The sequence below is a fragment of the Balaenoptera borealis genome (genome assembly GCF_965194805.1).
Source record: "Balaenoptera borealis genome assembly, chromosome: 1".
In the NCBI taxonomy this organism is placed as follows: domain Eukaryota; kingdom Metazoa; phylum Chordata; class Mammalia; order Artiodactyla; family Balaenopteridae; genus Balaenoptera; species Balaenoptera borealis.
Genome location: NC_138860.1, coordinates 23,449,780 through 23,464,300, shown reverse-complemented (window position 1 = coordinate 23,464,300; position 14,521 = coordinate 23,449,780). Strand labels below are relative to the sequence as shown.

The window sequence follows — 14,521 nt, the reverse complement described above, 5'->3', positions numbered from 1 at the left end:
CCGGCGCGTCTCCCCGGTCTCTGGTCTCTTTCTCCCCGCTCCCGCTTTGTCCCTTCTCATTTCTCTTTCTTTCTTGTAATCCTCCCCAACCCTCTTATGGGGGGGGGGGGTCCTCTTTTCGACGTTGTCCCGTTTTTCCTCAAATGCTCCTCTTTCGCCCAGGATTTCCCTTCCTAAATTTAATTTGCTCCTGGCTCCCTCCCCCCACCAGCCTTTGCAAGCCAGACCTGGGAGATGGGGAGGGGTTCGAGAATCGAAGCGTGCATGTTGCTGGGAAACAGGTATTTTTCCGTCTGTATGTAAAAATTTCGTGCACTTTTATAACAAAACTCTCGTGTTTAATTAAAAAAGGGAGAAAAGTTTGAAAGATCTGAAATTTCTGCGGGGAATAAAGTGCTCTGGTAGCGATAGGTGAAAGCTCTGAAAGGTGAAATTTCACGATGGTGGGGGAAGGGAAATAATTTATTAGGTTTATATTTGGGGGGGACACAGTGAAAGACTGGGATAAGTAAGTTGTTTGGGGTGTGTAAACGGGGGCGGGAGAGGGATTTGTTTGGAAAACCGTTTTCTCTCCTTTCTCTGTAGCAGCCTGTGTTGCATTGCAGCAGCTGCTTTTTCCTTTTCCTCTGTAATCAATAAAACAGAAGCTAAATTATTTTTTCAGCCCCAAAGAATTGAAGGTACGGTCGTAAAATATTTTTTTAATTGATACGATGAAACATATGGTGTGATATTTTTCGTTTTTGTTTCTCCAATTGTGTAAGAGAATAAACCATGATGTGGTGTGTCATTCATTGGAGATTTTTTTCAGCCTTTCCTAAGCCTGTTTTGTGTCCCTAACCTTCGCTTTTCGGATTGGTGCAAGACTTCGTGAGAAATGGGACTTGGTAGACTGAAGGCTGATCCATTCTGCGTTATCATCCTTACGGCCTTCCTTTTAGGTTAAACAGTTGTGGATAAAGTAAATTACTCCATTTCTGTCTTCTGGAAGAGATAGTCTTACAGTTCATTTGGATTTGAATCTCCTTTGTGTTAAAAGATTAATGGCTAACCGTTGCCAAGACCTTTATAATGTAATACAATGAGATTTGAATGATAGAATCTACACATTCCTGCGCTTTGGCAAGAAAATGTCATGTCATTGGAATTCTTTCTCAATTTAAGTAGTTTTCATTTTAAACTTTTTTTTTTTTTTCTGTCAAGGTTGAACACTACCACTTTGTTTATATATATATATTTTTTGTGGTATAAGCTGTGTTGAGTTTTCACTTCAGCTTACTGTGAATTTGAATTATGTTTTTCTTTAATTCCAAGTTATAGACCTTTATTTGAAGGCTTTAAAAATTGTTTTTAATGCTCTGTTTCTAAGTGACCCTTTTCCTTAGTGATTTCACATGCAAGTTATTTTCAAATATAAGGGATCAGTTCAAAATGTAATTATGGCATACAAACCAAAAAACATAATCTTCATAAAATGTGGCTTGAAAAATGCGAGTCATGCATTTGAGCGTGGTTTTTTTTATCAAGTTACTGATGTCCTTGAAGACTCAGGAACTATAATAAAACATCCGTAATGTTAACATCTTGTAATACAACATATTGTTGATTTCTGCTTTAAAGATTTAATGCTTATAGGGGTCTTGCAGACAAGAATTTATCAGATTTTTCCAAACTTTGGGTAAAATTTTCTCAACATTGAGAAATGTAAAACAATGAAAGTGGGATATTTTCAAATAAAATGATCGTAAAGTTGTCATACTCAGAGGTTGTGAACCAAAAAAAAAAAAAAAAAGTTAAAAGTATTCAGTGAAGTTTGATCACTATCATGTATAGCTGTGAGTCTGTCAACAGTAAATTATGTCTTCACTTAAAAGTTCCTTTTCTTATAAAAAGTAACTTGTAAGTTTTAAGCTGTTTTCCTGCTCTATTGCTTATTAAATGTAGAGAGGGACGAATCACACTGATTCTTTCCAGTAGCATAAATATGGAACATGGTACACAGGTCAGAAAAGTTTGTTCAGGTAGTGTAGTGTACAGTAATTCTTTGTAGACTAATTGTGAATAATTTAAGAGCAGAAAAGAGGATCAGCTTTTCACTTTGGAAGGCATTGGATTATTTGGTAGGTGGTTTGTACAACTCACGTATACACATTTCCTTAGATACCTGTAAAAGCAGGACGGTGTGGTGTGAAAGTAAAAGGTTCTTGTGCTGGCTGCAAAAAGCTCTGGGATATTTTGGTGCTTAAGAAAGGGCTCTTCAGGTTATATTCATATTTGACTTAGTCCAAATGATGCTTTCAAGTATGGCAGGACATAAATGTTATACTATTAAGTCGAATCTCTCTTATTTATAGTAAGGAGTAGTTCTGATGTTTTAAAGGCCATCCGGAAATAGGAGTGCATGAGTAGGAATTTCCATTTAAGTTGGTCAGAATTCTGAAGAGAGGATATGCTAAATATGTTGGCAGTTTAGGCATTGGTGTAAGATCTTTCAAATGACTGTAATTTCAGGAATAGCACGCTCATTGTGGTATAATGTAATAATTCCTGTATAGAAGGAAACAGAATAATACTTTACATTCCTGAAACAATCTTAACGGCATTCTATACTTGTAAAAAGCTGTATATAGAATTACTTGTTAATGTTTTGCTTACAGATAAGAATTTAAAAAATGAGAAAGTGTATTTCTCACATAAGACAGTGAAAGGGTTGAGACCCAAAAAACTGGTACTTTTGTTAGTGTAACATCCAACTTTTTGGTTCTGTTCTTATTGTTCATTTATGTAATGTTTCAAAAGTATAAGATTTATGATTGAGGTAGGTGTATATATTTAATATTAATATAGTGTATGCCTTTTAAATGATTACATTTTTACTTAGTTGGTTAGTTACTCAAGATCTTATTTTGATAGAAAGAAGAGCTTGTCTGATCTAAAATAGTTGCATGTAGCCTAGTGGCTAAGAAGAGCTCAGAAGATTTTGGATTGACATTCTTAGGTCCATATTAAATAGTCCAGGCTTCCACTCACTCTTCTGTGACTTTCTCATGGAAAAAGGTGTTGTGGAGTTGTGAGGATTCATCCAAGCCACTTATTAGCTGGATGACCTTGAGCTGATCACATTATTTCACTGATCTGTATTTTAAAATATGTAAAAATAGGGATAGTTCTTTACTGGGTATTAAGGATCAAATGATAATGGAAGAGAGTGTGTATTGCGTACTTATAAGCATTATACAATTATATTACTTCTCTTGTTTTAGGGCTTAGTTCTGTTTTAGACTAGTTATATAAATCTTTTGGGTAGTTAGCTTCACCTCATCCAGTCCAAGTGTGGCAAGAAGGTTTTTTTTTTTTTTTAATTAATTAATTAATTAATTTATTTTTGGCTGCGTTGGGTCTTTGTTGCCACGCGGGCTTTCTGTAGCTGCGGTGCGGTGCGTGTGCTTCTCATTGGAGTGGCTTCTCTTGTTGCGGAGTGCGGGCTCTAGGCGCGCGAGCTCAGTAGTTGTGGCTCGCCGGCTCTAGAGTGCAGGCTCAGTAGTCGCGGTGTACGGGCTTAGTTGCTCCGCGGCATGTGGGATCTTTCCGGACCAGGGCTTGAACCTGTGTCCCCTGTGTTGGCAGGCGGATTCTTAACTGCTGCGCCACCAAGGAAATCCCACAAGCAAGTTATATTTTGCTTATCTACTCCCAATTGGTAGTGGCTGCCATGTTGATAAGGACATAGCTGCATTTCTGGGTTTGGTGAGAAAGTGCCATGATTAGTAACGTTTAATAGGGATGAGGGTCCCAGAGAGTGGCAATAGAGTGTTACCTGGAATGCTCATTATTTAACCATCTGTGATCTAGTCCACCCTTCGTATTTTGTAGGTGAGGAAACCGATCTTTAAGTTTCCGTCCTGTGTGTATATTTAGTCTTTGAAGTAGTTATTGTGATTTTGTTACCCTCATTTAAATTTAATATACATTTTAGAGTGTGGCACAATCAAAGCTCAGAAGATCCAGGGTTTATATGCTGACTTGTTAATGGAGAAAACAGATAAAAATGGAGATAATTCTATTATTTCAAAGATTGTTGTGTCAGATGTCAAGTGAGATACCCATGAAAGGATACAAATAGTAGTCTCCATGCCCACGGATCTTCCTTTATGTTTGTAGCTTTGGGATGTGTGACTCTCTCACAGACGTTAATTTTAGGGGCAGGAGCCAAATTTGCATTTTTTGGAATGTTAGTGCATTGTATTTAGGCATTGTTTTGCCTTGTAGGTATTAAGTGAACATATCTTGAATAAGAATGTGGATTAATGAAGAAAATTTACCGGTTTTTACAGTAGTCAAGGTTTTGGATACCTTTTTAGCCCAGTTGGAATACGCAAAATAACTGGCAGGCCCATTTGGCTGGTATAGAAGAAATTACATACTGGACTGACAGTTTTGGTTACTTACCCTACACACAGCTTAAATCTGGGGTGACTGTATAACTTGTAAAGCACCCAGTCTTTATCGTAAGTGTAAGAAGGATTTGGAAAAATGTGATTTCAATTTTTATGCAGTTGTTGGGGAGGAAAAGGATACTTAAACTCTTCCTGTGCCCCTCTCCCCCTTCTTTGAAACTGACAGATGGAACTGAGTGGAAGTAAAAGTTAAAAGGGAGAATCTGAGCTGAGGCTGTACCTCAGTGAATGATTCCCGTAATAAGGGCTTATGAAGTTTTCTTACGAAGTTTTCTGGAATAAAAATCAGAAAGGGAATTCCTTGTCAGACTTTCTGGGAAGTAGTCCTTGATTTATCTACCTCCCAGCTCTCCCTTTGTGTTACTGTGTACTTTGCATGTTTTTTGGCCATTGCATTTATTACATTGTTTTATAATGATCTGGATCTATCTGTTCCTCTTCATTGTAAGCTCCTTGAGGATAGGACAGCGTTTTTATATTCACGGTACCAGCAAAATATTAGGCAAATAGTGGGTGCTCATGTAAATGCTTAACTTTGGGGTGTCCTTTTCCAGAATCTATGCACTAACAATAACCACCACCATTTTTGGAGCACCTGTAGTGTTCTAGAAGGTGTACTGGGTATTACAGGATGTAAAATAGTATTTGGCATATAGTAAATGTTAATAAAGTTATTTAATTGAAACAAACAAACAAAAACAAGCATCCTGACCACAGGAATAGTGTTCAGAAACAAACGGAGTATGTTTCTCACTCAAACACAAAGCTCAGAAGTGGCCAAAAAGAATCAAACTCAAGTTTGTCTAACTCCAAAGCCCTTTTGGAGGATACCGGGTTTCCTTGACTTTCTCATTAAATTCTGCATTAACAGAATGGCCATCATTCTGTTTTTTAGTCTCTTTGATCATGGGACTTGCAGATATTTTTGAGCAACAAGCTTATGCATGTCTATTGGTTTAGCTTATTTCTACTCTACTTAATGACTGCTTTGTTTTGATTCTTACTAGTGCTTAAAATACCAATAATTGGATAGTTTGTGATATTTATGAAGGACGATGTATTAGCTTAGGGTGCCGTAACAAAATCCCACAGAAATTTATTTTCTCAAAGTTCTGGAGGCTGGAAATCTTGAGATCAGGGTGCCATTATGACCAGGTTCTGGTAAGGCTCTCTTTACTGGCTTGCAGACTGCCATCTCCTTGGGCACCTTCTACTATGTCCTCACATGGCAGAGAGCGAGAGAGAGAGAGAGAGACAGAGCTCTCTCTCTCTTCTTATAAGGTCACTGATCCTATTGGATTTGGGCCCCACCCTTGTGAACTCATTTAACCTTAATTACCTTCTAAAAGCCCTGTCTCTGCATATTGTCACATTGGGGGTTAGGGCTTCAACATATGGATTTTTTGGGGGGAAATAATTCAGCCCACAGTAGAAGATACCCAGATTTTTTTTGTCAGTGGATATAACTTTGATGGAAGAAACTAATCTGTATAATGCTTAGATGATTTATAGATTGGTTTTATTAAGTAATTCTACATGAAGAAATCATTTACTAACAGGGAATGATTTACACAAGAGACCTCTTATATTTTCTAGAAATTTCTGTACGCTGGAAGCTTCTGTTTTGTAATGATTCTAATAAACTTAGTTAACATGTACTTTTCCAAAGAATCCTTTTGGTGTAAAGCAGTCAGTGTGCATATATTTCAGTGCAGAGGTTGCATGGAAGAGGGTAAAGAGGACAGGCTTTGAAGTCAACCTGAGTTCAAATTCTATTTTGACGTTTATGAACTAAGTGATTTTTGAGTAGGTTACAAACAGTTTTTGAGATATGAATTCCTTCTGTAAAGCGGAGATGCTTTTTGCATTACAGAGTTGTTAGGAAAATTAAGTCAGAAATTATATAAAACCCTGGCATAGCATTTGGCATGTAAAATGGGCTTGAGAAGAGTAAATCCCCTACTTCTATGAAAGTCTGACATCTCTTAAGTTTATGTTAAGAATGTGAAAAACGATGTAAAATGGTGCAGCTGCTTTAGAATCAGTGTGGTAGTTCCTCAAAATGCTAAACATAGAGTTACTAGATGACCCAGCAATTCCACTCGTCGGTATATACCCAAGAGAAATAAAAACATATGTTCGTGCAAACTGTACACAAATGTTCATGGCAGCATTACTCATAACAGTCAAAAGGAACATGGATGGAAACGTGCTAAGTGAACGAAATCAGACATAAAAAGCCACTTATTTTATGATTCCATTGATACGATATGTCCATAATGGGCATATCTATAGAGACAGGAAGTAGATTAATAGTTGCTACGGTCTTGGGATAGCGAAGGAGGAGTGGGAAGTGAGTGTGTGCAAAAGGGTTCCCTGACCCCATTCTACTCTGTGTGTGTGTGTGTGTTTGTGTGTGTGTGTCAGGGGCAGGGGGAGGTTGAGGGCTTCCCGAAACCAACAGGCAATTCCCAGATGCCATCAGGGTGTCTGAGAATTCATCTCAACTCTGACACTGTCTGCCTGGAGATAGAATGAGATTCCAAGGGTAAAGGGCTCAGTCCCACAAGACCCACCCTCCACTTCAGAGGTGAGTTGCAAGTCCAGGTTGTCACCTGTACTTCTGACCGACTGGCTGTGAATCAGAGGGTCCCCACAGCTCCCTCCTCAGGTGTAGTTAATTGGCTAGAACAGCTCACAGAACTCAGGAAAACTTGTTTACTCACTAGATTACTGATTTATTATGAAAAGTTTATATTAAAGAGTAGGAGCCAGATGAATAGCTGCTACACAGGGCGAGTTCCTGAACAAGGGAGTTTCTGTCCTCGTGGAGCCTGGGGCCGGCACAGTGGCACGTGGAAGTGTTCTGGTTCCCCAGTGTGGAAGCTTTCAAAAAAGAGAGCCTAAAAGGCTGTTCTTTTGTTTTTTGTGGAGGCTTCTTTACATAGTCGTGATTGACTGAATCATTGGCCAGTGGTGATTGATTCAACTTGCAGCCCCTCTCCTCATCCCTGGGGACGGGGCGGGGTAGGGGCTGGGACTGAAAGTTCCAACCCTCTAATCACTTGGTTGGTTCTCCTGGCACTAGCTCCCATCCTTAAGTGCTTCTGAAAGTTACCTCATTCACATAACCAAGACACCTTTATCGCTCTCTACACGTAGGAAATTCCAAGGGTTTTAGGAGCTGTGAACCTGGAACTGTGGAGGAAGACCAAATATATATATATCTGAATGACCAAACATATATCTTACAAATCAGTGTGTATGGGGTTTCTTTCAGGGGTGGTGGGAAATGTTCTAGAATTAAACAATGATGATAGTTGCATAACCTTGTGAATATACTAAAAATCGCTGAATTTTATACTTTAAAATGGTGAATTTTATGGTATGTGAATTATGTCTCAACCTCCACTCCCCATCCTTGGATTATTATTTTCACTTATGCACTAGAGTAAATAATACCAGAAGATGGTCTTGTTTGCTTTACATTGTTTCTGACATTTTTGTTACTTTGGACTGATATTTTAAATTGACATCTTCATGTTTTCTAAAGAAGAGATACTGAAGGTAGAACCATTGGGCTTTTCTCTTTAGGGAACCAGGCAGGTAGGAGTGCTGAAGTGGAAACATTAATTAGTGGTGCCTTTGAGAGGCCTGAACATATTTTGGGGTCATATCTTTGTGCTCAGGTAGCAGCCATCTCTCTGGTAGCCCTGTTATAAGCAAGGATGACTAAGGTCACTGATTATATCAGTGAAGCAAATCCATCAGAACCTTCAGAAAACTGTTCAAACCAGGTAGTGTGTTTTTTTGTTTTTGTTTTTTTTTTGGGAGTCTGTTTACAATAATCTCAAATACCAAAGAAAGTTTTTGTCTTTGGGAAATGAAGCAACCTTGATGACATTTTTTTGCCCTTCTAGAACATCTGGTTTTGGCAACCAGTACATCTGATGATAATGAAGTCAAAATGACTAACTGTTCTTCAGAGGTCCTCAATCTCCTATCCTTTTTGGTATCTGTTATTGTATGTGTCAACTTGGTAGGGAAGAAGATTCATAAAGAACCTCAGAACATAAAGTGAAATAAAATGAATAGCTCTTTAGGTCAAATCTCAAGGGAGTCCAAATTGCTTGTCTAACAGTGCAGTGAAGGGATCTTTCTGTGCAGGTTTTGTAATGATAAAATTGGTTATATTTGAGTGTCTGCTTTGCTCTGAGATGTCCCTTCCTCTCCTCTCCCAAATTCTCATCTCACATTCGACTAGTATCGCAAGCAAATTGTGCATTTTTTAACAATTTAAGATTTATGAATCATAAGTTTTCATTTCAGTTATTTTGATCTCTTTTTAGTCTCTTTAATATTTTATTTGCAGTATTTTAAGAAAATGAACCAATTTACTATTATCGAAATAAACATCTGGTCAGTTTTTTATAATAAAATTACTTTTTTTCTTTCACTATAAAGCAGTACAGGTTTTGCATAGATTTTAGATGGTATGGAAAGTATAAAGATTTTAATAACAAGTCCAAAGCATCTAGAATTTTGATATTTTGGTATATAGCTTTCTAGACTTTCTGTAATGCACATAGGCAGCCATAAATGTGCTTGTGTGTGTATGAGTATGTTTTAAATAAAAGTGAGATCATACTGTTTAGAAGTGAAATTATGTTGTGTATTTTGTAACTGGCCCCTTTCCACATCTTGTCACTAAATAGAAATCTAAATAATTTTAAGTGACTGCACAGTGTTCTCACTATGCTTGGAGTGACCTTAATTTCTTAGGGATAGACTTTTAGATTTTTTTTCATTATTTTTGTTATTATAAAAAACACTGCCATGAACATCTTTGGGTACATATCTTTGTACACCTGTGTATCATATTTTATATCTGCACAGATACTTATATTTTAGCATATGTTTCTAGAATTAAAATTGAGGAGTAGTATTTATTTTTCCCCTTTCTTTTACTTTTTTCTGTCGGCAGGTCCCATCACGTCGCCCTCCCTTTGCTTCTCTCCATCTCACTGACACTGCTCAAATCCAGGCCACTGTTAACGCTCACTGGAACAATTAGTGTCTCCTCACTTGCGTTCTTGTCCCCCATTCTCTATACATCAGTTAAAATGATCTTAAAGTGGAAATCCGATATTGTTCTTTGCTTGCTAAAGCCTTCAATGCCATCTTAGTGCTCTTAGGATAAAACCCAAATTAATAATAAAAGCAAAATTATTAGTAGGTCCTGCCTGATCTGACTATATTCTAGTTCCCAGCATAGACGTCTGAGTATGCAGTAAGTATTTGAGTGAATAATAAATGAAATTACCAGACCAGAGGGAATTTTATCAGTTTTTGACACACATTACCAAATTAACAACATGGATGAGAGTGAGAGTGCCACATTGTGACCAACTCAAGCCATTATCAGCCTTTTTAATCTTTGCCACTCTGATAGGCAAAAGGTGTTATCTCGTTTTAATTTGTGTTTCTTTGATACTAGAGTTGGACATTTCTTCATGTGTTTACTGGACATCTCTGTTTCTGTGTGAATTGTCTATATCCTTTGCCTATTTTCCCAATGGGATGTTTAGTTGTTCCTGTAATGATTTATACCATCTTCAATAAGTAACCCTTTATGGTGTAGATATATTGATATTATACCAGTTATCTAATGTGGTATTACAGACCACCTCAAAACCTAGTAAAACATGTGTGAGTTGGCTGGGCAGTTCTGCTGGTCTCACCTGGATTCACTCATCTTTTCATTCCCTGACTGGGTTCATGTGGTTTGTCTGTTTGTCTCTCACTTAGTAATAGCAGCCTTCCATTAGATCATGCCCCAGTGTGCAAACTTTTATCAAACTTCTGCCTGCATCCTGTTCCCTTAGTCTTCTTGGCCAAAGCCAGTTACATGGTCAAGCTCAGAGTCAGGGTGGGAGGAGACGACACAAGGGTGAATCAAGAGGTGTGACTGTTGGGTGCTGTGATGTAAAATCAACCAGATGTATCTTATAAAGAAATTTATCACTTGTCTTTTAATTTTGTTTTGGTAAAGAAGCATTAAAATTTCATGTCAGATCTGTTAGTCTTTACCTTTATAGTTTCTGCCTTTGGTGTCATGCCTTCCCCAACCTAAAATTATATTAGTATTTACCTACCTTTTTTTCTATTACTTTTTGGTTTATGGTTTCATTTATGTTTAAATTTAAGCCATCTGAAATTTGTTTTGGTGTAAGATGGGAGGTTAGTATTTGACGAAATATCAAATATTTAGTCCTTTGTCAGCATCATTTGTTGAATAATCTGTCTTTTCCCATTGGTTTGAAATGCCACACTCATTGTATACTGAATTCCCATAAATACTTGGTTCTGTTTTTGGACTCATTAATTATTTGTCTAATTCTGTGTTACTACCTCACTATCTTAATTACTCTGAGTCTGTAGTATATTTTAATTTCTAGGAAGGAAAGTTACTGTTCATTTTCTTGTTTTTCAAAACTTTATTTGCTATTCTACTTAATACATTCTTTTAGATTAGTTTTGGAATCATTTCATCAATTAAAATGAAAATGAAATAAAAAAGAAAAATTGCACCCTGAAACCTGTTGGAGTTTTGATTAGAATTGTGTAAAACTAATGGATTAATAGGGGTAGGGGAGAGAATTGACCCCTTTATAATACTGAGTTTTTCATTCTTTTTTCTCCTCCATATATTCAGATTTTTTATTTCATCTTTAGTAAAGTGCATCAACACTTTAGTTTCTAGTTTAGTAGGTTTGATATGGTACCTTTAAAAAGTTCTTACATATTTAGAAATTAAACTTTCAGCTTATTTTTACTCTAAGTATATCTGTTCTCATTTTTTTCTTAATTTTATTTAATATGTATACTTGTATTTAAACATAAAGCTTGTGATTTTAAAAAAGTTTTTCCTTCTCCAATAACTCAATTCCAATGTTGGCATTTATATTCCTCAGTTTTCTTAGATTTTGAAATGTAATAGCTAATGGTTACTGAGTACTTACTGCCTGAAATATCAGTACTTCCCATATTAACCATTTAATATTCCTCCTATAACTTATAAGGTAGGAACAGTTGTTATTCCCCTTTTATAGATGAGAAAGCTGAGTCGCAGAGGGTTAAGTAACTTGCCCAGGGTCACCCACTGGTAAACAGCAAACTGGGATTCCATCCCAGGCAGTCTGATTCCAGAGCCCATGCTTTTAACCAGTATGCTCGGGTCTCTCATTCAAACATGAACTGAGGTCTGTGTTTGAAATTTCTAAGTGTTGATGTATGAGTGAATAATTTACTTTTTCTTTGTGATTTCATCATATAAGGGTTCTTTATTTTCTGAAAATAATTGGTACAAGAACAAGGCCATGTAGAATGAATTGACCTAGAATAGGAGTAACATTTCAGAGATAGCAGGGGTGGGGAGAAAAGACTTTACTTGGGTTTAATCTTGAAAAATGAAACAAAATTATGGAAACATTCATGTTATAGTTGCTACGATGTGTTAAATTCTTAAAATGGAAGAAGAATGAATCAAGTGTTGTTTGCTTGTTTCGCATAATTTTTCTTTAAAAATTGCAAGATCGCATGAAACTATATACTTCGTGTTATGATGGACTTTTCTAGTATGATCCTAAAGAAATCCATTTTTGCCAAAATATTTAAAGCCTTCATTATCAAAGCCCACTTATATTTTCATATTATTTTCTTTTGCCCTCCTATTATCTCATCTTCATTAGCTTTCTCCAATTATTTGCTCATGGTATCTGTTCAAATGCTTTCAGGGGCAAGCAGCAGACTTAAAGTACTTAAATGTTAAGAACATTTACTATCTCATATAATTGGAAGTCCCGAGAAAGAGTGGGCTCCAGGCCCACTACCCTCAGTGGCTCATGGATGTCTCTGAGAATCCAGGTACATTTTGCCATCTTGAGTATCCATTTCATCTTCACACGGGTAGCAAGCAGGCCATGGGAGTTCTAGGCTTCACATTCAGAACTAGCAATTCTTACAGGAAGGAGGACCATCTCTTCTTTTGTTCCTTTTTCCCCCTCTTAAGGTATAATTTACATACAGCTAAATGTATTAATCATAAGTATATCTACAGGTTGATGGATATTTACTACATATACACATCTGTGTAGCTACCAACCAGGTCAGGATACAGAACATATCGAGTACTTTTCACCCCATTAAGTGCCCTTACGTTCCTTCCCAGGCATTGTCCCTCTCCAATTTTCATTTCTGCCAGTGGCTTTGCCAATAGTTGGAAACAGTTCTCATCATTTTTAGTGACTTTGTAAAGCCCTGCATCTTTTGGAAGGTTTGCACTTCTACTCTGTACATGATACTCATTGTATTGCTTTGTCATTGAAATACCTGCCATCTTTGAGAGACTGACAGGGCAAAGGTGAAGTGGACTGACAGGCTCCTGTTACCGTAGGAGGGATGTTTGACAGGGATGAATTTTATAAGTTGTTAGTTCATTAGTTTTTCTGGTGTGTGTGTGTTAGGATGACTTCGCTTCCCTGGGCGACCTGGCAAGTTGTGGGAATCTGGCAATGAATCATATTAAGACCCCTGAACCTATTTTGGCCTATGTTACATTTTTACATATGTGTTGCTGGATTTTCTAATTTATTGCATTGGTGTATTACCCCATCCAGTCTGTGATCTATGCAGCAGTCAGATCTTTCTGAAATTCAGATTTTATCAGCTCAGTCTTATCTCTAAAACACTTCAGTGGCTTCCCATTGCTCTTAGAATCAATACCAAACTCTTCATTATCATGGCCTACGTCCCACATGGTTCCTCTTGCTCTGTGATTCCAAAGTTAGTAAAATGGCCCAGTAAGATGAATCCTCAAAAACCACTTACAGGGAATTCCCTGGCGGTCCAGTGGTTGGGACTCTGCACTTTTCACTGCTGTGGGCCTGGGTTTGATCCTTGGTCGGGAAACTAGGATCCAGTAGGCAGCGCAGCGCGGCCAAAAAAAAAAAAAAGGAAAAGAAAAAAAAAACCCCAGTTATAAAAAAGTAAAAATGTGCATGGACATACCCATTCCCTTATGCTTACAGTTTAGTGGGGGAGGAGGCATTAATCAGTTTGGTACATGGTATTGTGAGGGTAGAGACTTTCATATATTTTTGTTTGATTCCTTTTTAAATAATGTCATGTGCAAATAATATTTTAAAATTTTCTCTAGCGTGTATGCCTTTTAATTACAGCAGGTTGCCAGTGTTATTTTGTATTGCTTTAGTATTTTGTTAATACCCATCTATTATTTTTTTTCAAAGCATCTACTTTAAGGGAAATTCCTCCATCATCTTTTTATATTCCTCTGGATATGGAAGTTTTTCAAGGTGGTTTCATTTTGGGAGGAGATAGGTCTAATAGAATCATCATTGGCTTCAAAGCTTTTCTGTACTTTACTGGCTGTGAGATCTTGGCTGTGCCCAATCTCAATTTCTGTTTCTGCCAAATGGAATTGATAATGCATTGCCTTGGGGTGGGATAGGGAGGGTGGGAGGGAGGGAGATGCAAGAGGGAAGAGATATGAGACATATGTATATGTATAACTGATTCACTTTGTTATAAAGCAGAAACTAACACACCATTATAAAGCAATTATACTCCAATAAAGATGTTAAAAAAAAAATAATGCATTGCCTTGCTTTGTGGTTTGCCATAATGCGTTTAGAGGATTTATGGATTTAGTGTATTCTAGCTATTGTTTTCTTTGTGTTGCACCATAACTTTTTTTAAAAAATGAAGTTCAAGCTCCTGAATGTTCTTCTGCCGTTTTCTTTAACTTTTAATGTGAAAAACTTCTTTTCTTATTTTAGGCACTCTAAAAGCAAAGGAGCTAGTTAAATTCTTAGAACCTATGTTTTAAAATGTTTTAAACTTTGTTAAAATGAATCTTTAAAAAGCAGACCCCCTGAACTGTGGAACCGTTATTTGTATCACTAGGAACCAGCCCCCTTTCTCCTGCAGTGGCCACCTCAAGTCTCTCACTCTACCTTCCTTTCATATGCTTGGTTCCTACTTCG

The 14,521-nt window shown here is 37.1% G+C and overlaps 1 protein-coding gene across 12 annotated transcripts in view; it reads left to right on the top strand.

Annotated features, from left to right (window-relative positions):
• The window catches only part of ENAH (ENAH actin regulator), a 156,925-nt gene that overhangs the window by 818 nt on the left and 141,586 nt on the right, over positions 1–14,521 (top strand). The window contains exon 1 of one of the 12 annotated variants that reach the window (XM_082349735.1): positions 212–281. The exons of 10 other annotated variants lie outside the window; for them this stretch is intronic. In XM_082349735.1, coding sequence (XP_082205861.1) covers positions 235–281 — 47 coding nt within the window. In that variant the 5' untranslated portion in view covers positions 212–234. Of the gene's footprint in view, positions 1–211; positions 282–14,521 lie in introns of those variants that run through there. One more of the 12 variants, XM_082349731.1, reaches the window with a different exon arrangement.